This window comes from Carettochelys insculpta, chromosome 3, assembly GCF_033958435.1.
Source record: "Carettochelys insculpta isolate YL-2023 chromosome 3, ASM3395843v1, whole genome shotgun sequence".
NCBI classification, from domain to species: domain Eukaryota; kingdom Metazoa; phylum Chordata; order Testudines; family Carettochelyidae; genus Carettochelys; species Carettochelys insculpta.
Window position 1 is genome coordinate 84,376,098 of NC_134139.1, and position 23,918 is coordinate 84,400,015.

General features: G+C 45.3%; 1 protein-coding gene across 1 annotated transcript in view; it reads left to right on the forward strand.

The window, feature by feature from the left end:
• The window catches only part of C3H6orf118 (chromosome 3 C6orf118 homolog), a 55,359-nt gene extending 31,712 nt beyond the window's left edge, over positions 1-23,647 (forward strand). The window contains exon 9 of the mRNA XM_074990267.1: positions 23,346-23,647. Within this exon, the coding sequence (XP_074846368.1) occupies positions 23,346-23,433 (88 nt within the window). The 3' untranslated portion in view covers positions 23,434-23,647. The remainder of the gene's footprint in view (positions 1-23,345) is intronic.
• The last annotated feature ends 271 nt before the right edge of the window (positions 23,648-23,918 follow it).

Genomic DNA, 23,918 nt, shown 5'->3' on the forward strand with positions numbered 1-23,918 from the left:
TTAGAAAGTTTTAGTCACTAATGAGCTAGGTAGAATACGAATTGATTGGCAGGGTTGTGAAGACAGTATACTCTATTACCACTCCCCTCAGGCATCCGCCTCACCTTCCTAGAGTGCATCTTGTTAGTAACAAGATGTAATGAGGAGAAAAAAAAAGAGACAGCAAGACAACATGCAGCTAAGTCTGCGTTATAAAAATCCACTTTTAACATCTGTGGTTATTTCAAAGGTAAGGAGTAGTTTTATTGTTGTTGTTTCAATTAAGCACAAAGATTTAGTCCAAGACTTCATTTGTCATACAGCTGATGTTTTCACTTAATCACATACTGCACTCTGTTGATTGTCTGTATTCAAATTAGAGTAGGCATTAAAATGTGTGGTACAGCTTCAGTTTTAGGTATGCATTTTAAATTTGCAGTATAGTTTTATGGAATCCTAACTCGCAAGCTGCTGTAGCAGAAAGAGGTTAACAAGAGACTGAAAGATACATAGAAAACTTTGAGTCTCAATTCAGTGATAAAATTTGGGTAAGCTTTTAAAGTTAATTACCTACAGTATCCTGCATGCATTTGCATGTGCATAATCCGTCCATACAAATAACCATTAGACAAAGGAAAATCAGATATATTGTAGGACCATGACCCAATTAGATTTCTAAATTTGCCACATGCCTACAAGTTCCTAATCTGATTTATAATATGTATTCTACATACCAGTTAGACACACATTATATACCATTGTGGGGTCTAATTCAGTGCCCACTGAATGAAAAACCTCTCATGGACCTTCCTATAGCTATTCCTCATGGAGAGCAATAGCTATTGGTATCCCACAGGGGTCCCTACTGGGACCAGTCTTTTTCAACATAGTCAGGTGGAAAAATGAATAGATAGTTAAGTCCAAAGCAGACTGTAAAGAGCTTCAAAAGATGTCACAAACTAGGTAACTGGGCAACAAAATGGCAGATGAATTTTAATGTTGATAAATGCAAAGTAATACCTATTGGAATATATAATCCCAAATATGCATACAAAATGGTTGGGGATGGGTTAGCTGTTACCACTTAAGAGCGTTCTTGTAGTCATTGTTGATAGTTTTCTGAAAACATCTACTCAATGTGCTGTGGCAATCAAAAAATTAATAGAATGTTAGGAATATTTAAAAATGGATAGAGAATTAGACAATATCTTATTTCCTCTATAAATCCATGGTATGTCCACATCTTGAATACTGCATACCAATGTGGTCCCCTCAAAAAAGATACTTGTTATTAAAAAGAGTTCAGAAAAGGGCAACAACAATTATTAGGGGTTTGGAGTAGTGCCGTATGAGGAGAGATTAAAAAGACTGGGATTTCTCATCTTAGAAAAGAGGAGACTTAGGAAAGAGGGGAGATATGACAGAGTTCTAGAAAAAGATGGCTTGTATAGAGAACATGAATACGAGAAAGTTTGGTTCTCGTTCCTGTAACACAAGAACTCGGGGGTCACCAACTGAAATTAATAGGCAGCAGCTTTAAAATAAGCAAGAGAAAGTATTTGTTCACACAACACAGAGTCAACTGATAGAACTCTTTGCCAGAGGATGTTGGGAAGACCGGGACTTTAACAGAGTTCAAAAAAGAACTAGGTAAATTTGAGGATAGGTCCATCAATAGCTATTAGTGATCATGGGTAGGAGTGGTGTCCTTAGCCTCTATCAGAAGCTGGAACTGGGTGATGGGAGGGAACACTTGGGACTACTTGTTCTGTTCATTCTTTCTGGCACGTCTGGCATTGGTCATTGTTGGAAGATAGGATTGTGGGCTAGATGAACCATTGGTCTGATCCAGTGTGGCCGTTCTTATGTTTTTATGACTTAATAATCTGAGACATTTTAACATTATACTTTCTGACCATAGCTACAGGCATTATTCCTGGAGCTGATTCGGTAGGAGTGTGTGCTTTTGATGGTTAAAGTTCTAAGTTAACTCTGTAGAGACAACAGTGGTGTTTCTGTATATGTGGGGTCATGATTGGCAGCAGTCCCAAATGTATGCATCCAGTTATGCAACTAATAGTGCAAATCTGAAACCGTGTGTGTAGACCCAAATTAAAATGGCATATTAATACAGATCAGTGGAATGTAGCTTTCTTCTTTTCTGTCCTGGGTAAGGCCTGATTTTGAAGGAATTTTGTGCTTTATTTCCTGCCCTTGACAGAATCACTAACTTTCTAAAGCAACAGCTGGAATGTAGAAAAGTAACATCATTCTTTTAGGAATTTTAATGAAATCTTGCAGCAAATAGGGAACTGGGAGCTCATATCTTGGCACAAAAGGCATTTCAGCTCAGTGTTATACTTAACAGAAAATTTCAGAATCTGCTTTATGCTCTTTAATTCAGCTGTGGCTTGTCATCACAGTTTTTCATTTTGGTTAATCACATTGCAAAATGGCTCACAACTCATGTAGGAGATACAGAGCTGTTATGTAATTATTTAAAAATACTGATATTGGTAATGCTGTAAATACTTCAGTGACCAGGTCAGTAAAGTGAAATTACTGTATTCTGAGTTATTAGACTTTCTTGTGTGAATGTATTGAACTAACTTTGTAGGAGACAGTTGGAAAAACAGGCAGGAAAGCATCACAATGGATCTAGGTAAGCAATCTCCTAGCCAATAATTACCTCAGACAGTGACCTTCCTCCCAGCCCAAAATTGCAAAACTGCTTTGCTGGAGCTGGGAACTAACAGATTCAAAGGCTATAAACAGTTACAGAGGCCTAACTCCATAAAGGGAATTAGTTGTTGCCCAACGAATTTAATAAACCTGATTTAGGTTCTCAGACTTCATATATAATACATGGGGTAAGTTGGTCCCTAAGAATGGGATTCATAGAAGTGGGCATGTGAATGGGAAGCTAATGGAGGTGATGGATAGAAAATGCCAAGGAGAGAGTTGTAGCCTGAATTGTGCTTTGGCTCTAAAACTGGGCTGGGAGGAGGTGAACCCTCTCATGGAATTAGGCACCTAAACCAGCTCACTTATTGCTCATGGGAGAAAGTGCAAGAGGGAATAGTGGGAAGAAAGATGGAGAGAAAAAGGAGTTCAGGTGCTATTACAGCCAAAAGGCTGATTGTTAGGGCACTCATCTGGGGATGAGAGCCATTATCAGATCAGCTCTGTCTGATTTGAAGCTCAAAATTGGGTCTCTCGTATGACAAGTGAGTGCTCTGATTACCAGGCTACAGAGTCACTGATTATTGTTAAAAAGTGGGAACAGCTGGAGAAGTCAAGAGGTGTGGGACTGAGGAATTGTGACAACTCAGATTTGGTTCGAGGATATGTGGATATTACAGGGCTGCATGTGATCTAAGTTTCTGATAACGCGTTTGGTTCCATAAGGCAGAACAATATTTTTGTTAGAACTGAACGTCCCATGGAGCAGGAGTGGAACTTCACAAACCAAACTCAATGACACATGAAAAAAAAGAAGAAAACTTGTAAGAAAATGAAATGTTCCTATATCTGAAAGAATAATGAGAACTATTTTGTAAAACCTAAAAATTCAGTAGTATTATTTTAAAATCATTCAAATGCAGTGCTTAGTTAGCCAAGAGCTTATTAGAAGTAAAATATCAAGGCAATTAGTAGTAGATATATTTGAATACACAGTTAATTAGTTTCATTTCTATGGTGTTAATTATTAAAAATAATTAGCCCTGAGGTATTTAAGGAAGTGCCCTCACTAAATGTTTTTAATGTAACGTAAAGACTTAAATTTTGCTTCCAGCAGAGCTCAAGTATAAACCCTTTAAAAATGTATCGTGCCTCAGGATATTTGCATAATAAGGCATTTTATAAACAAGATCTCTCCAAATTCTGTCCTCTTAATATGTTTCTCAGTTCTGGAACAGACATTACTCTATCCTGGATGCATCAGGAAAACTAGACCATTAACAATAGCATGAGATTTCTGAATTAGAGCTTGTCTTGAGGCACAGTTGAAGGAGAATGTCTAACTGTCTGATGTCAGAGTGTTATCATTCTTTGCCATTAAAGCACGTAACTTTATTAATAAGGAATTTAATTACTGGAAATGCATAGATTTACAATTTAATTATTTAATCTCCGTAGCAGCAGCTTCCCCAAGGTGCTGTGAGATTGTACCATGAATTAGGGGTGAAACATGCAGCCTGTTTTGAGTACTGAGAAAATCCCTTGCAGCCATTTATTCAACTTTCTGCAAGATATCTGTAGTTTCCTCAGTTTTTGTCCTTATTTGATGAATGGCTTTATCATAACAACCAACTGTGCTTTCAATTCAGTTCGTCATGTGATAGTACTCTTGTTTATTCCACTTGAGGAGCACATTTGGTCCATTCACCTGAGACTGAGCGATTTTTGTAGAAATGTCTGTTGATGTTGTGCTTGTGCTTTCACCTCCTTGTGCACAGCACTGTTGTTTATGCCCTCGATTTGGACTGATTGCTTCTCCAGTTCTTCTCCACCATCAGTGGTCTGAGACAGAACCTCTGCAGTTCTAGATAGCTGCTTCTTTTAAACTTTGTAGTTAGTTGCCGAAGTTATGAATCAATTTTGAGGTAGCTAATGGTGCAGTTTAGTCGACGTGGGAGCTTGTGGTCCCTTTCAACCTGAAGAGCCCCATTTGTAGACAGTTATGCCCAGGGTCTCCAGATTAAAAATGTGCGTGGCCTGCTCCGCTGGGCTTGTCTGATCAGGGATGATCAAACTCAGACCTCTCTTACTTGGCCCACTTATTAGAACCCCCTTGTGAAGGGATCTGCACCACACAGATATCCTCAAATGGTCAGACAAGGTGTGAAAGGAATTGTCCTGTGACTGGCCCTTTGAGTGAGTTGAATCCATCTCTCCTGGGATCTGTGAAGAGTTCAACAAAGGTGAGTTCTGCTGCCCATCAGGGTGCCTCAGGCTTCACCTGACCAAATTCTCAAGTCAGGACTCTGGGGGTCTTCTTAGTCTTGACTCTCCTGGAGTCAGTGGTGGGCTTTTTGCCTTTAGTCCTGTCATGAATCCCTGATTAGAAAGGCAGACACATATCTCTGTTGGAGCCATGATTGCTGACTTGCAGGGAGGGAAAAAAAACATAGTAACAACAATCAGCGGAGTCAACATAAGCAACTGCTCAAGAAACTATAACTGCAAAATTCACATAAACAGATTCAACATCTGCTCAGTGCATTCAAGTATATCAGATCTGTCTTCCTCCTGGAAATGAAAGGGACACATCATTGTCAGAAGCACTGTTGGTGGAACAACTGAACGTTCTGTCTCGTTGACATAGATCTGGCATTAATAAGTCCCAGACTTGAGATTTTGGCCCATAAACAGCATTGGCTTATCATGGCATGCACTGCATTTTGATATGCTAGCAAAAAGGATGCCAGCTTGTCTTGTAGTGACCCATTCTCATTTGCCATGGATTGCAGGGCTTGCTTAAAAAATTTGTACAAACTTTTCAACAATGCCATTTGTGGCTCAGTGGTAAGATAGAGAGATAATAGTGGTAGTTTTCATACAAAAAACCTCCAGACTTTTGGAATAGAGATCCACAACTGCTAAATACATTGTCAAAAAAAGGTCTGGCAAAAGCAATGTGCTGACATTACTAAGGGTATAATGTTGCTGGTTCGGGCATGCACTGTACTATTGGCATCCCAAACATTCCTTAGCAAGGTGCTCTATTTTTTGGTCAGTGCCTCGCCATCACACAAAACTTCTGGTGAGTGCCTTCCTTAATGCTATCCCTTAGCATATTTATGAGGAGCTCATCTAAGACTCTTGAACATGGTTCAAAAGATTCACAAATTCAACATGAGCATGACACACCCTTTATATATGTTAAGCTCTTCTTTCTGTGCATAAAAGGGTAGCATATTAAGGCCTTCAGTATACTTCAGCTCTTCAGATACCTAACTAGTGTGGGATTCCTCTGGGTTTCTTGCTCAAACTACAACACACAGAGTCAGTTGGAAACAAGTTGCCAAATGGGATAGATTCTGTCTCTATTGCAGATCACCCTTCAATTAGCACAGGCAAGTGTTTGTGTGCACTAATTTTCTTTTGAATTTGATCTTGTGGATGTGACCAGCTAAGAAAGAGCCAGCCCAATAGTGCATTATTCCAGCTGCTGTCAGAGAAACTACCTTCCTCACATGAAAGATTGTTACTAATAGTTGGTGTCAAGGGTGAACTTACTATCCTACAGATAATACAGTAAAACCTACATTTAATGGACTTAATGGGATAAGGGTATTTAACCGATGTTCCGTTAAATGTGAGGGTTTACTCCCCCTCCCCACTGGATCTCCCAGCCCCAGTCCCACTCAATCTTCCCCCTTGAAAAACAACCTCCCCAACACAATTCCCCCCGCCCACCAAAAAAAACCACCTCTCTCCAAGAAAAACACCAAACCCCTGCCACTCCCCGCTCTGGTGGAGGAGGTGCTGGAGATCGCTGGCTGGAGGTGCCTGGTCACAGACGGCCATGGGTACCTGCCCATGGGTGGCTGGAACCACCTGGCCCCCTGGCAAGAGCCTTTGGGTCCTGCATGGCTGGAGTCGTCCCACTGCAGGCACCTGGCCCTGCATGGCAGGAGCCGCTTGGCTGCGGGTGCCTGGCCTCACGGCAAGAGCTGCCTGGCTCTGCAGAGCAGGGGCTGCCTGCAGCTGGAGCTGCTTTGCTGTGGGCAGCTGCCGGGGCCACCATGTGGCCTGTAGGAGCTGCCACAGGAGCATGTGGCATCTCTGGCAAAGGAGATGGCTGTGGCAGAGGCTCCTCCGGGCTGCAGCAGATCAGTCTCTTAACTTTTGGGTCGGGGAGGAGTTGGAGGGACTTTTAAGATTTTACTGACCCCTATTCAACAGACTTCAGGAACAATGGGGGATATCCCTTTGTTTCCGAACTCTGCTAAATCAGGGTCTGTAAAAATCAAGGGTTTACTGTAGTTAAATTTCTTCACATCCCATGGTAGGCTTAAATTCTCCTTGCCCATATTTACAGTCTGTGGCTGAGAGAGATCTTGTGGCAAATGCTATGGATCTTTCACAGCCTTCTGGCATAGAATGTGATATGACCACCCCAACTCCATGGAATGATGCTTCACATGTGAATTTAAGAGGCCAGGGTGGGTTAATACGTGGAAGCACACTTCTCAAGTGACCGACTGCTCTGCTTCCAGGAAAAAAATTTAACACGCTCATGACCATACCCACTTTTGGCCAGTTTGCAGTAAACAACTCAGCAGATGTAATACAGTTGTTATGTTTGGTACAGATTGGCTATAGTAGTTGAAAAGTCCTAACAATTATTTAAGTTGTGATGCGTTCTTTGGCTGTGGAGCATTCAGGACTGATTTAATTGTCTGGATTTAGCGTGACCTTATGAAACAATAAGATGTCCACAGTAAGATAACAAGAAGTCCTGTTGGCACCTTAGAGACTAACAGATATTTTGGAGCATAAGCTTTCGTGGGCAAAGACCCACTTCATCAGGTGTGTCTGATGAAGCGGGTCTTTGCCCACGAAAGCTTATGCTCCAAAATATCTGTTGGTCTATGAGGTGCCACAGGACTTCTTGTTTTTGAAGATACAGACTAACTTGGATACCCCTCTGACACAGTAAGATAACAAGTCCTTAAAACAGTCATGTTTTATGTAATTCTCTCAAAGCCCATGTTCTTCTCCATGCTTTAATGCTTTTCAGGGTTCCCAGGTGTTCTTCACTTCTACTGGTCACAATGTCATCAGGCTAACACTGTTTTCAGAAGACCTTGCAAAACTTGCTCCACTACCATATATTGGGAGCTGAAGCAATCCCAAACACTAGGCTGTTGTTTGTGTGTTGATTGTCAGGTATACTTTAGATTCTCCTTCAGTTCTGTGCATAGGTAGGCCTGTGACAAACCCATTTTCCTGAATTACTGTCCCCTGATGTTGTTGCAAATGTGTCCTCAATTCAAGTCAGGGAATAGTTTTCTCCTTGCAGTGCTGGGCTTATGTTGGCTTTAAAATTGCCATACAGCCTTACTGACAGATGTTTTTTTCATTTGCAATGACTGGAGTTCTCCACTTGTTCTAAAAGACTTGAAAGTTTGCCCTCCTTTTTCAGATGTGCCCATTCAACATCTACCTTCAAGCACACACTGTAAGGCAGTGGTTTTCAAATGTGGTTCATAGACTGTATTTGAGATTTCCAAAGGGTTTGCAGCTCCATTCAAAAATTAGGTGTCCAAAAATGAAAAAAGAGTTTGAAAACCATTGTTATAAGGGACAGGTAGAGTTCTGTGACACTTTGGGCTGCATGTCTCGGTTCAGTTTTGTTTAGTTTTCATGTGTTCTAAGGTGTCCATGCTCATTTTTAAGGCTCCCAGTGCCTGACTTAGCATCCCTTCCAGCTGTTGTTCATCTGTTTTAATGAGATCTTCTGAAAGTGACTATAACATCTTTATAGATTTCCAGTCCAGAGGAATTCTTGTGTAACCCCATTCATGGCCTCGCAGGGCCAGTCCCCTTCTCAATGACATTCATGCCTAATAAACAGTGCTTATTGTTGTACTCCATGCTCACTTGCTTCCCTCCAATTGGCACTGTCTTCTCAGCAACATTAATTCCCTTTCCCTTAGTTTGCTGTTTTTAAACATTTCCACATTCCAAATGTGAGATGACAGACTGTGTGGCCCCTGCATCTAATTCTATTGTGAGCATGTTTCCCACCACCCTGGGTGTTAACCTGGTTGTTGACTTGCCACTTTTGCTTAGACATCTCTCTCTCTCTGTTCCTGTCCTCCAGGCTCGTGACTCCACTCTCACAGTCTGTCAGTAATGTTCCTTTATCCAGACTGTACCTTGATATTCCTTTCCTATATCCTGATTTGGTCTCTTCTTTATTTAACTAAGTATGAAAAACCACTTGGATATGATCTTTTTTATCACAGCTTCTGCAATATGCACCTTTGAATCAGCAATCAGAGGAACAGTGTACCAGATCTTGCCTTAGGTTGCACATAGTTTATACATTTCTACCTCCATTTTACTGTAGCAGATTATTCTGTTGCATTTCTTGTAGTTTTCATTGTTACTCCAACTTCCACTGCATGTTGAAAGATAAGATTTTCTGCAATTAAGACCCTCTTCTGTATGCTTTCGTTAAACAGTCCCCAGACAAATCTGTCTCCTAGGACCTTGTTAAGCCCATCCTTAAAAGCACTGTATTCTGATAATCTTTTTAACTCTGTCACAAAGGCAGAAATAGATTCACCTTCAAGTTGATTCTGTCTATGAAACATAAATCTTGGTACTATAATTAGAGGCTTGGGTGCCAAGTGCTCTTTAATAATGTACATGATCTTTTTAAAGATTTTGCTTCCTGGTTTCTTGGGGGTAATTAGACTGTGTACTAAATGGTTACATTTTTCTTCTTATCACACTCAGTTATACCACTACATGTTTTCTGGCGGAAGTATGGGTGGAGGGTGTAATAGGCAAGGCGAGACTTTGCCTCCCTGGCACTATCACAGCTTCTGGCTCCTGATTTGTAGGTTGTTTTTTTTTCTTGCGGGGGGGGGGGAGGCGAGAGCGGGGGAGAAGGTGAGAGTAAGATTTATTGTACTCCATGCAAGTTCCAGAGTGACTGAGGATGTGGCATTCCCTGGAGATGGCTGATGAACTCTGGAAATTGATTAGTAAATGCTGGCTCCTCAGCCACCCTAGAACCTGTAGGTGGCATGTCAAAAGCCTCTTCCAAGACACAGTTTTCTCCAGAGCAGCTTTGGTTGAATTTGTGGAGGGGAGGTGCGGCTGTGCCTGGCCGTGGGCTGCTCCATGCAGGTGGTGAGTGATGGGCTCAGGTCTTGAGCCAGCTCAAGACTTCTCTGGCTGGAGGCTAGCAGGTGTATAGGGATCCTCTGAGTGAGAGGAGAGGCTTTTGGCTCTGGCAGTGTGTGACTATTTTTTCAGGCAAAGGGGTGGAGTCACCAGCATCCACAAAGGTGGACTTCGGATGACCAGATATCCTGATTTTTGCAGAGACAGTGCTGACATTTGGGGCACCTATTACTCCCAACCCTCATCCCTGATTTTCACACTTTTATCTGGTCACCAGTGTTCCCTCTAATTTTTCCATGAACATGCAGAATAAAATTAGTTATGTGCACAGAGGCATTTGCATGTGTGCACTATCAGTAGAAACACATGCTGCTAGCTCTGGGTGCTCTGCAAAATAGCTGAGTGGGATATAAATCTCTCCTATATGGGCGCCCAAGAGTTCAGCTTGCAGGGAACACTGCTGGTCACCCTAGGTGGGCTCCTTCTGCCATCCATGGGTATAATCTCATTTATTTCATACTACTGCTTCAGCATCTCTATATATGTGAGCCATTCCTCCATGGCAGTATCAAAGACCTTTGTGTTTGCAAGGCAGCTTGCCATTTCACCTCACTGATGAGGAGTCTTTACAGCTGCAGCAGAGTCCTCTCCTTACGTAGGGGCTGCATGCAACATCCTTGATGGCCTTGCTACCCTGAATTATAGAATGTTCTGAAAACCCTTGTGACCAGGATTGTAGCATATGACAGACATAGCACAGATCCTGGATCAGAAACACATTCATGGACACATGGACTGAGCCATGGTGACCGAGTAAGTTTTGTACTGCAGCGGAGAGGAGAAAAGCGTAGTAACTACTCCTGGGCAGTGGGTGAAGCTGCTGTTTGGGAGGTGAGCTCCCCAGCACGTGGCTCTTCCCATACTCCACCACTGGTCTGCCCAGATCCACCCCGACTGACTCACTCCCTTCTCAGTCTCCCTCTTCTCTCTGTTCACCCATTCCAGCCAAATTCCTGAACCCAAATGTAGCAAATGACATTGGGGCAGTGGGAACACTCTTCTAAAATTTCTTACTAAAGAAAATGGAGCATGTTTTCCACTGCATGCCAGATTGTGAAGACTGGACATGCAGAAGGTACTTAATTAAAATCACTAAATTAGGGAATGAAAAAGGACAGTCACAAGTTTTTGGATATACGCTGAAGTTTGTCAGAGATTTATGTGCAAAGATTCTGTAGTAGGGCAAGTCAGTTGTCTTGCTGAATACATTATTAAAAGTACAGTTGCAGTTACAGCGGCCTGGAGCTGCAGACCTTTTAAAATTGCTGGGCCCGGAGACTTCTGCCCCCTTTCTTTTCCTCCTCCTCCCATCAGCAGTCCTGTTTACCTCAGTTTTTTAAAAGACTAATGAACAGCTTACAGACAGTGGCAGGGTGGCTAATAGGAATGAGGTTATGGAAGTGGAAATTGACATCCCAGATGGAGATGAAAGTCAGTTTATTGGGATTTAATCAGCGGTCTAGATAATTTCTATCCAAGACTATTAAGGGAACTGGCACATGCAACTGTAAGCCCAATGGCAAGGATTTTTAATTAATCTATAAACTTAAGGGTCATACTCTACTCTTTTTTTCAAGAAAGGTTAAAAATATAATCCGGTAAACTACTGGCCTGTTAGGTTGACTTTAACGGTGTACAAGGCCTTGAAACAAGTTCTGAAAGAGAAAACAGTTAAGGACTTAGAGGTGAATGATAATTAGGATAAAATACAATATGGCTTTATAAAAGGTAGATCATGCCAGACATAGCTGATTTCCTTCTTTGAGAAGATAATTACTTTAGACAAAACAAATGTTGTAGATCTAATATACCTGGATTTCAGCAAGGCATCTGACAGTGGTTCATACTGAAAAGTGACCCATCAGGAACTTACTAGAGGAGTCCTTCAGGGCCTGTTTTTGGGGCCAATCTTATTTAAATTTTTATTAATGACCTTGGCACAAAAATTGGTGCTAATAAAATTTGCAGATGAGAGGCATTGCCAGTACTGAGGATGGAATATCATGTAAGAAGATCTGGATGATCTTGCAAACTGGATTAATAGAAAAGAGATGGAATTTACTAGTGTGAAGTGCAAGGTCATGCACTTGGGGACTAACAACAAGAACTTTTGTTATAAAGGACACACCCGTTGAGAAGAACAGAGGAGGGGAATGTCCTGGGTGTACTGGATGATCACGAGATTTCGATGAGCTGCCAATGTGATGAAACCATGAAAATGGCTAATGCAGTTATGGGATGCATTAGGGTAGTAGTTCCAGTAAAGACGGATAGCGTTAGTTTCATTTTAATAGGCACTTGTGAGACCTCCTCTGGAATACTGTGTGTAATTCGGCCTCCCATGTTTTAGAAAAAATGATTTCAAACTGGAAGAAGTCCAGAGAAGGGCTTCTAGGATATGAGAAATGGAAAACCTGCCTTATGAGAGCAGACATAAAGAGGTTGGCTTGCTTAGCCTATCTAAACAAAGGCTGCGTGGAGATATGATTGCTCTCTTTAAATACATCAAAGGGATAAATAGGATTGCTTTGAGCTAAGCACCCCTCAGGACCCAAGAACAAATGGGTTTAGACTGGCCATCAATAAGTTTATGCTTAAAATTAGTTGAAAGTCTCTAACCATCAGAGGAGTGAAGCTCTAGAACAGATTTCAAGTGCAGCAGTGGGGACAAAAAAACCGTAACTGGTTTCAAGACTGAACTAAATAAGCTTATGGAGCGTACCCCATATGATGGGATATCTGCAATAGCATTTCTCTCATCAGAGACTGCCAATAGCAAAAATCCCTAACGAATGAAGATGGGACACTAGGGGCATGTCTCCATGGAGCTGTTCTTCCTGGCAACTCCATGCTAATGAGCAGTCTTATAATTGCAAATGGCTGTTCATTAGTATGATCACACAGCTAATTAGCATAGCTGTGCAAGATCTCGCTGTCGACAGAGGGGGCTGCTTGCAGTGAACAGGCCGTGTGGATGTGCCTCTGCTAGTAAAACCCCCTTCTGCTGCCAGCCCCTTATGCCAGAATTTTTTCAAGCATAAGGGGCTGGCAATAGAGGGGGGTTTTGCCAGCAGAGGCACATCCACACAGCCTGTTTACTGCCAGCAGCGAGATCTTGCATGGCTGTGCTAATTAGCTGTGTGATTAAGCTAATGAGCAGCCATATGCAATTGCAAAACTGCTCATTAGCATGGAGCTGCTGGGAGTACAGCTCCATGTAGACATGTCCTAGATGGGGTTGGCTCAAAGTTACTACAAAGAATTCTTTCCCAGGTATTTGCCTGGTTGGGCTCACCCGCTTTCTTAGAGTCTAACTCAGGAGTGGGGAACCTTCAGCAAACTGGGTTAGTTGCTGGCAGGCCATGAGATGATTTGCTTATCTGAGTGTCCCCAGACACAGAGACTTGCATCTCACAGTGGCTGCGGTTTACTGTCCTTGGTCAATGAGAGCTGCAAGAAATGGTGTCCTGGTTTGTGCCACTTTCTGCAGCTTCTGTTGGTCAGGAACAGTGAACTGCAGCTGCTGGGAGCTGTGGAGCTCTGTGTCTGGGGACACTCAGGTGAACAAATCATCTGGCAGCCTGTCTGTGGCTAACTCTGATGAACCATGTGTGGCCAGCATGCTAGAAGCTTCCCAACCCCTGGTCTAACTGATGGTCATATTTAGGGTTAGGATGGAATTTTTTTCCTGGGTCAGTTGTCAGAGAGCTTGCCTGGGGGGAGGCAGGATTGCTTTCCTCTGCAGCATGGGACCCAGGTCACCTGAGGATTTAAGCTACGGCAAATTTCAGAGGTGATTTCTATAGGTTGCTGTGTGCAGCTCAGCTCCATCCCATCCTTGATTATCCCTCCCCCACTTTAGGGATCGGTCTCATGAGGGCCTCTTGAAATAGGAGATACAATCTCTTCTGACTTTAGGGGCTATCAAACTGCTCCTCTTAGAAAAGTTAGATGTCTGCAAGTCACCAGGGCCTGATGAAATGCATCCTAGAATACTCAAGGAACCGATAGAGGAGGTATCTGAGCCATTAGCTATCATCTGTGGAAAATCATGGGAGATAGAAGACATTCCAGAAGAGTGGAAAAAGGCAAATATAGTGCCCATCTATAAAAAGGGGAATACAAACAACGTAGGAAGCTACAGGCTGGTCAGTTTAACTTCTGTGCCAGGAAAGATAATGGAACAAGTAATTAAGGAAATCATCTGCAAACATTTGGAAGGTGGTAAGCTGATAGGGAACAGCCAGCATGGATTTTCAAAGAACAAATAATGTCAAACCAATCTGATAGCTTTCTTTGATAGGATAACAAGCCTTGGGAAAAGGGAGAAGTGGCAGATATGGTATACCTAGACTTTAGTAAGGCATTTGGTATGGTCTCTCATGATATTCTTATCAATAAACTAGGCAAATACAACTTAGATGGAGCTACTATAAGGTGGGTGCAAAACTGGCTGGATAACCGTACTCGGAGAGTAGTTATTAATGGTTCTCAATCCTGCTGGAAAGGGATAACAAAGTGGGGTTGGGACCAGTTCTGTTCAATATCTTCATCAACAATTTAGATATTGGCATAGAAAGTAAGCATATAAAGTTTGCAGATGTTACCAAGCTAGGAGGGGTTGCAACTACTTTGAAGGATAGGGTCAAATTCAAAATGATGTGGACAAATTGGAGAAATGGTCTGAGGTAAACAGGATGAAGTTTAATAAAGACAAATGCAAAGTGCTCCACTTAGGAAGGAACAATCAGTTACACACAAGGGCCATTTCTACATGCTAATAAACAGCCTGAAATATGCTAATGAGGCATGGATGCAAATTCCCTTTGTCTCATTAGCATAAGGTCACATGATTCAGTGTCCGGAAGACATTCTTCGAGACTCCAAAACGCCGTTTAGAAGCGCGGCCCTCAGGGGATCTTCCGGAAGGAAGTCCTTTTTCCGGAGTCCCCTTCTCTCCAAAAATTTTAAGGAAGAAGGGGCCTCCAGAAGAAGGACTTCCTTCCGGAAGATCCCCAGGGGGCCACGCTTTTAAAAGGTGTTTTGGAGTCTGGAAGAATGTTTTCCAGACTCCAAATCATGTGACCTTATGCTAATGAGGCATGGGGAATTTGAATCCATGTCTCATTAGCATATTTTGGGCCATTTTTGAAGAAAGTGGCATGTGTAGAAATGGCCATACAGAATGGGACTGTCTAGGAAGGAGTATGGCAGAAAGGGATCTAGGGTTATAGTGGACCACAAGTTAAATATGAGTCAACAGTGTGATGCTGTTGCAAAAAAATCAAACATGATTCTGGGATGCTTTAACAGGTGTGTTGTGAACCAGACACAAGAAGTCATTCTTCCACTCTACTCTGCACTGGTTAGGCCTCAGTTGGAGCATTGTGTCCAGTTTTGGGGACCGCATTTCAAGAAAGATGTGGAGAAATTGGAACGGGTCCAGAAAAGAGCAACAAGAATGATCAAAGGTCTAGAGAACACAGCCTATGAAGAAAAGCTGAAAGAATTGGGCTTGTTCAGTTTGGAAAAAAGAAGACCGAGGGAGTACCTGATAGCAGTTTTCAGGTGTCTAAAAGGGTGTCATAAAGAGGAGGGAGAAAACTTGTTCTTGGCCTCTGAGGATAGAACAAGAAGCAATGGGCTTAAACTGAAGCAAGGGAGGTTTAGGTTGGACATGAGGAAAAAGTTCCTAATTGTCAGGGTGGTCAAACACTGCAATAAATTGCCTAGAGAGGTTGTGGAACCTTCATCTCTGGAGATATTTAGGAACAGGTTAGATAAATGTCTATTAGGGATGGTCTAGACAGTACTTGGTCCTGCCATGAGGGCAGAGGGCTGGACTTGATGACCTCTCAAGGTCCCTTCCAGTCCTGGTATTCTATGATTCTATGATGCTTTTTCAATTTTTTCTGGTCCCCAAGAAAAATGTGATTTGGAGACTGGTGCTGGATCTAAGGACTTTGAATGCCTTTGACTATTCTGAGTGTTTCAGAATGCTGACCCTGGCAGCAGTAAATCCTTCTCTGGATCCAAGAGGGTTGGTTTCTCTCTCCTTCCATATAGATATGCACCACTCTCCCTACCCCACACACTTTTTCTATGGATCATAGTTGGCAGGGACCACTATCTATATCACATCCAATCCTTCAGCCTCTCCAGTGATGCAGGGGACTTTATTAAAGTCCCTTGAGTAGTTGCAGTCCATCTCTGCCAAGTAGGACTATGACAGGTGTTTAGTGCAAGTGAGGGGCCCACTGAGATTTCTCAGTTAAGGCAAACCATAGAAAATAGGGCAGACAATCCCCAAAACTGGTGATTATCCCAGTACTTAGACTTACCAAGCTGGCATGAAGCAGTTTCTATAATTCCTTGCTGGTTATGTAGAAGCCAACACCACAGTTTCCTTAAAGCCACCCAGCCTTGGGCTCTCTCCCAAACAGCCACGTCAAATAAGAAAGTTCTACCACTCTCAAAGGATCAGACACATCACCTCCCAGATTAATGAATTACACAGTTACAGCCAGTTATTATTACCTAAGCTAAAATGCATTTAAAAAGAAAAGAGAGAGTATTAGTTAAACAATCATTTTACGTTCAGACATGAGCACAGTTCTGAGATCAGTTTTATAGTAGAGATGCTAAGCTTTGGCATTGGAAAGATTTCTTAGAATTAGTCCTTTGTTTCAGTCCAATTTTCATACTTAGGATGATCCCCCATGGGACTAGTGAGCTCCCTCTTGCATGTTCTTGCCTATCTTAATAAAAGCGTAAGCAGATTTGAGATGTGATAGGCTTTTGAAATAATCTTCTGTTTCCTAAACATCAGTGCTAATAAACGACATGGATTAACATAAGTAATCCTCCGCAACAGTTTACCACAAACTTCAAAGAGATATATCTATAGAAAATGACATTATTTCACTCGAGTCCTATATATGTTAATATTCCCTTTTGAACTCTGAATCAGTAGCTATAGTAATAGACAGGAACTGTTTGCCAGGCTAACATTTAACAGGATATAAGTAAATACATACAATTAGTATCCCTTCTAATTCTCTGACAATACAGGGTTTTCTTTCACAGTTTTAGCCTATCTAATAGGGAATGACCCTAATTACCATTTACCTACTCTTCTAACAGGTACGTAAAGGTTAAGTCTGGTCAGTTACCCTGTAAGCTTCCTAACCCTTTCTGACCATGTGTCACAGGGAAAAAATTATTTTCCCTCTTGCATGATTGGCCCCTGAAGTGTTGCTCATTTCTTGAGGAGCAGGCAGCAACCATCAAGGTCTTTTGCCTGTTGCCTCCGTCTCAGTGTAGCGAAGTCTGCATTCATATCCACACAAAGAATAAACTTCAATGGGACAATACTGGAATCTGTTACTGCAGATCTTACTTGCCCACCCACAGGTTTAACACTGTGTCCAGCCTCATCTCTACAATACAACAGAACCCAAAAACTATTATAAGAATTAGGTTGTAACTCCTGGGCCCTGAACTGTATGGGGGGGGGGGGGGGGGGAGAGAGAGAGAGAGAGTGTGTGTGTGTGTGTGTGTGTATATATATCTATATATATCTATATATATAAATAAAAAAATACACACACACATCCTGATCAAGACTACACTCCTGTTTTCTTCAGGCTTGGATGAGAATTCTCTATATCCATATCTGACCAGTTAAGCAGGGGTCTGCACCTCAGTGGATCCTTGATTCTCAGTTGCTGAAAGAGTCTCAAAAGATGTATGTGGGAGTTCCGTTCTCACAGCTTCCTCCCGTGAAGATCACCACAAAAGCCTCTCTGGAGTGTGTGTTTTCAGAAATACACAGCTTAAGGCAAATAGGAGTTACAGGAGGCAACCCCCACATCAACATGTTAGAGCTCAGAGTAGTCACTTTCACTTGCCATCACTTCTTACCCCATACCAGGAGCCATCCAATCAGAATAATGTTGGACAACAGAGCTACAATGTATTCTGTCAATCAGTGAGAAAGGAGCAAGACCCCAGTGGTTGTCCAGAGGCCGTAAGACTGGAAATAGTGTCTCTCTTGCTTCATTCCTGATCTCTGTGGTTTATCTTCTGAGATTACAGAACACAGGAGTAGACTCCCTTAGCAGGCATTTCTGCCTCAGCCATGAGCAGCAGCAGAATAATGTGGTATTCTGAAGGATGTGTCTTACCTAAAGTCATGCAGAGGCCATGTCTACACTAGCCCCAAACTTCGAAATGCAGGTGGCCACGGCACTTCGAAATTGACACGGCTCGCCGCCGCGCGGCTCCTCCAGACAGGGCTCCCTTTTGAAAGGACCCTGCCTACTTCGAAGTCCCCTTATTCCCATCTGTTCATTTCAGCGCTGGAACTGTTTACTGTCATTAGTAAGTTTGGGGCTAGTGTAGACACGGCCAGAGAGAGAGCTTTTCCCAACACCACTCTGTGCAAAGTGCAGGATGTTTTTGGAGGTCAGAGGGAAATGGCACCACTAGGCCTCACATGTTACTATATGCCTATCTTCCAATGCCATCGATACAGAAGGTTCTGAATAAGCTGAAACAGCAGTAATCAGTATAACACTATTGTGCCAAGACAGATATAGGTCCAGAGCTAATTTTTGTAGTGCTGCAGCCACCTTTCCACCTTCCTCTAACATGGATCTCTTTACCCAGGAACTGAGATTCCTCATTCATCCCAACCTTCTTGGCACCTTCCTTGGTACTGAAGTACTGTGTAATAGTCTCCTGAACTGGAGCAACCAAAGGGTCAATAACTCAAAGAAGGAGGAGAGGTTACTTACCTTTCATATGTTAATAGAGCAGGAAAAGGATGGGTAGCAGAATACAAACAGGGACCACACATGCCAAAAACATCCAGTTAATATACAGATAAGAGGTCACTTACCTTGTGCAGTAACTGGAGATCTTCAAGAAGTTTTGTCCCTATAAGTATTCCAGTCCCCACCTTCTTTCTCTTCTGCCTCAGAGTTTCTCTTTCTCCCTCTCTGTGGTTGAGAAGGAACAGGAGCCAAAACAGGTTCACTTTCCTTTCCATATCCTTACCCGGCCGACAAGGATGTGCCAGGTATAAGCACAGATCCACAGACGCTACTGTTGCAAATCTTGAACTGGAGCACCTGTAGGGATCACACATCTCAAAGAACTCCAGTTACTGTACAAAGTAAATGCATCCTCCAGCTCCTCTTCTTTGGAGCTTCATCCTACAGCCATTCACAATTGACAAGCAACTGGTGAGGCTACACCATTACTTATGTGCTCAGTTTTCAGAGCATGATGAGTAGAGGGATGCAAGTTCAGACCAATGAGCACTGCTAGCAAACATCTTCATCAGGTGCACGAAGCACATACACCCCTTAAGTGAAAGACAGACAGGCTGTGTCTACACTACAAAGAAATTTCGAAAGGGGGAACATTGAAAAAGAAAATCGAAATAAGGGATTTCGAAATAGTGCGGCTACACACACAAAACGGATGGCTGTACCGATCCACTATTTTGAAAAACACCCTCCATTTTTCAAAAGAGAGCGTCCACACTGGAAAATGGGCTATTTCGAAATAAGCAGCTGGGAAACATCACGCCACGGGGTCACATGGCTGACAAGCCCTTCCGGGTCACACAGCCAGCAGCGCCCTTAAGGGGCCCCTTCCAAACACATCCACCCTGCACACACACAGCCCAGCAGAGCAGTACACAGCACTGCGTGGACTGTGCCCCCAGAACCAAAAGGAGAATGGAGGAGCAGCAGCTGTCAGAGTCTGATGCTGGCACCGTCACTGGGACCCAGGTGGTCATCGCCATCCTGGGCTTGGTGGATGCCCTGGAACCCACCTTCCCACCCACACGTGTCCTGCAGGCCCTGCCAAGGGGGCAGCCACCCCTCCCCATCCCCCATGGTGCCTCTGGAGCCACTCCAGTAGTGGGGACTGGTGGGAGAGGCTGGTCCTGGGCCAGTGGGACGACAAAAGGTGGCTCGCCAATTTTAGGATGATGAGGCACACATTCATGGAGCTGTGTCAGTGGCTCTTACCCGCCCTGCAGCACATGGACACCCGCATGCAGCCCGCGCTCCCAGTCAAGAAGCATGTGGGGATTGCCCTGTGGAAGCTGGCCACCCTGGACAGCCATCAGTCAGTGGGGCACCAATTCAGGGCGGGCAAGGCCACCGTGGGAGCCGTCCGCCCGGAAGTAAGTCAGACAAGGGCCCTGCACCCTCCTCAGGAAGGGGCAGGGGGTCCCCGGGTGAGGGGCCTGCAGGGGGCAGGAGGGAACCCCCGATGCGCAGGCCCACATGTCAGTGCCTCCCTATAGGTGGTCCAGGCCATCAACCGCCTCCTCCTGCGGAGGGTCGTCTGTCTCAGCAACTTGGACGACGCCATGGAGGGATTCACAGCTCTCGGATTCCTGAACTGCTTCGGCGCACTCGATGGCATGCACACTGCTATCTGTGCCCCAGACTATAGTGCAGGATGCTATATAAACCGCAAGGGGTACCACACGGTGGTGCTCCAAGTGCTGGTAGATGCCCAGGGCCGGTTTACTGACGTCTGTGTTGGCTGGTCCGGTTGAGCCCATGATGTGCGGGTATTCCGCAACCCCTGGCTGGGGCGGCGCATGGAGGAGGGCACCTACATCCCTGCCCGGGAGCTCTCCGTGGGGGACACAACAATGCCACCCTGTATAGTGGCTGATGGGGCGTACCCATTAAAGCCGTGGCTGATGTGCCCCTACACTGGGCACACCACCACCAGCCAGGATGTTTTTAATGCCTGCTTGAACCAGGCTTGCAACACTGTTGAGCAGGCCTTCGTACACCTCAAGGGGCATTTCTGATGCCTCAACACATGGCTGGACGTGAGCCTGCGCAACGTCCCCAGGGTTGTTGCGGCCTGTTGCGTGCTGCACAATGTGGTGGAGGGCAAGCAGAAGTGCTACATGCCCGAGTGGGCTGTGGACAGAGGCCCAGGCTATGAGCAGCCGCCCACAGCCCTGTGCCACCAGGCACAGCATGAAGGGGTTAGGGTCCGGGAGGCCTTCGAGCAGGAGCCATGATGGCCTTCACCTGGCACATGGCTCACACCCACCCTGCAGCATGGCCCCCCGCACACACACACAGGGGATACTGGGCGCACAAAAAGGTTTATTAACTGGGGACTAACTATGTAAATAAACGGCTGTTGAACAATGGTGTGGGGTTTTCCTATTGGGGCTAAATATGGGGGGAACAGGGGGAGAACTATATACAATGGGGCAGGGGCATGGCCGGGGCCACAGGCATGGGCAGGCCTAGTCCCCCACAGGGGTGGAGGGGCGAAATCCCCGGCGGGTGCGGGGGCCCTGTCGGGGCTGGGATGGGGCTGGAAGGACAGGGAGGTGGGGTTGTTCAGGGGCTGAAGAACAGGGTGGGCTGGGTGAGGCGGGGTGGGGGTGGGGGCTGAGGGGGCTGGGGAGGGGATCCCACTCCTGGCTGGCATTGGTGACCAGCCAGCTGGCCAGGGCAAGACGGGCGGATGGGCTGAGGGTGGGTGGGATAAGGGCAATGTGTTTGGGGGCAGCAGTGGGAGTGGGTTCAGGGGGGGCGGGTTCAGGGGCAGCAGGGGGGGGTGGGGGGGGCCAGCTGTCGGAGGGCTGCGACTGCCTCAGACCAGGCCCCCCTCCACCAGGCCCTCTTCTCCTGCACCATGAGCAGCCACTCCCGGAGCACGGCAGTCTGCTCCCGGATGGCTGCAGTGTAGGCCTCCGCCACCTCCTGGTGGTCGTAGCGCCGCTGGCGTTGGGCCGTCCGGGTCTGGGCAGGCGGCACCCAGGGCAATGGGGAGGAGGGCTTTCAGGCTCCGTCCGAGGGTGGCATGGGCGTGGTCCAGCCCTCAGAGGATGATGCTGTGGAGACACAAGGGGAGAGTGGCCACCCATCAGTGCTGTCGCCCGGGACTGGGGTCTCCACCTGCACCATCCCCTGAGGTGGTGCCTCCCCTGCCGACCTCGCTTGGGGTTCCCGTGTGCCCTCTGGGACCTCGTCTGTGGGGCAATTGCTGGCTGCGGCCTGGCCCCCGCATCCCTCCCCGGTTGGGCAGGCTAGGGTGCTGTCCATGGGTGCAGGTGCTGGATGGCGCCGTGCTTGGGTCTGGGACGGGGCAGGGTATTGTGGGTTAGGTCCCCCCCACCCAGGCCACCTGATCCACCTGTCACCTACCTGGACCTCCGGAAAACAGGTCCGGGGACAGCAGCCTTGAGGGCACCTGGCTGAAGGTCTCGGAGCTCACTGTGATGAGTAATGGGCCCCCCCTTCTGAGTCGCTCCCGGGCCCCCCAGGTGTGGTCTGGCTGGAGGGTCCTGGCTGCTCCAGCAGGTCTATCTTCCGGTCGGGGTCTGGGTCGCCTGTGTCCACCTGCACCAAAGGCTCTGGGACATCCTTTGAGCCAAGGAGCTGTTGCAGGGCCTGGTAGTCTGGGTACCTCGGGCCGGCCCTGGCCCCCAGTCGGCTGCGGGCATCCTTGGACCGGCTGTAGGCCTGCCTGAGCTCCTTAACTTTGGAGCGGACCTGAGCAGCCGTGCACTTGGGGTGTCCCCACTTCTGCAGCCCCAGGGACAGCGGCTCAAAGGCAGCTGCGTTGCAGGGCCTCCCTGTGCTGTGGAGCAGCAGCACCACCTCCTCCGCCCAGAGGCCGAGGAGGTCTTTTACCTCAGCTTCGGTCCAGGACGGGGCCCCTCCTTCTCTGGCCCTGGCTCTCCGGCGATCCCTCGGGTGGGGAAGAGGGGGCCTCCTGGGGTGCCCCAGAGTACGGGGGGCTCACCATCCCGCTGATGGGCTGGGTGGCATGGCCTTCTGGCTGCTGGAGCGAGTATAGGGCTGAGCTTGTGCTTCTCGAGCCCTAGGCACGCTGTCAGCTTCCTGCATGGGGTTTCCAGAGCCTTGCAGCTTTAAGGGGCTAGCCCAGGGACCATAGAGCCCCACCAGGGCTTGCTAGCATGCCTCCCGCGATCTCTGGAGCTGCCACCATGGCGGACCTGCAATTTTGAAATTGCGGGCTGCAGAGCGTCTACACGTGCCCTATTTAGAAATTTTATTTTGAAAGGGGTTGCTCTTCCCAATCCCAGATGGGAAGAGCGATTTCGAAATTTGGACCCGTTTTCGCCGAAAACAATTTTGAAAGAGGCTGTTGAGTGTGTAAACGCTCCACAGCCTCTTTCGAAATTGAGGCCACTTTCGAAATTAATTTTGAAATAGAGTGCTAGTGTAGACACACCCATAGAGACCAAAGAACTCCAGCTACTATAAAGGTAAGTAACCTTGCTTTCATTTTATATTGTTGACAGTGGAAGAACTCATGGAAGGATTGCTGTTCTGTCCCAGATATTTGCTGTGACATTTTTACCCTGTGATTTCTGATTGTGTGTGTGTGTTTTATTTTGTTTTTAGAAAGTTGTGGGAGTTGCTGAAGAACTTCTTGTCTCTTGAAGCTAATGGAACAACTTCAGACAATTCAGAAGAATATGTAGGAAGATAAATTGTAAATTCCATGAATGTATACCTTTCACTGTGCTTCAAACCCTGCAAATGAAATCCAAATATAAAAAAGTGATGTTGATTCTCAGAATTAAGTATAATAATATAACTTCAGAAATAGAAATGCATGTCTTTTTAAAACAACTTATCAGGGTTTGATATTCTATATGTATACAAAGAGAGAATACTATATACCATCTAGAAAATGACCTGCATTAAAAATAGCAACTGTTTAAGTAGGTTTGTCTTTTCCATGCAGTTATCAGTAGACGCTTTCCTTGCTTCGTGATGGAACTTCTATTATGCAAATAGCAGAGGTTATTAATTAAACTCCCAAGATGGAACTCACAGCTATTCAAGGAAATTGAAGCTGTAGTTTCTGAAAAAGATCAAGTTATACCACTTTTTTGTAAGTACTGTGTGCAGGATTTCATTTGGACTGGTAGAAGAACATCTCCTGTAGCCTTCCTGCTCTACAGAGTCTCA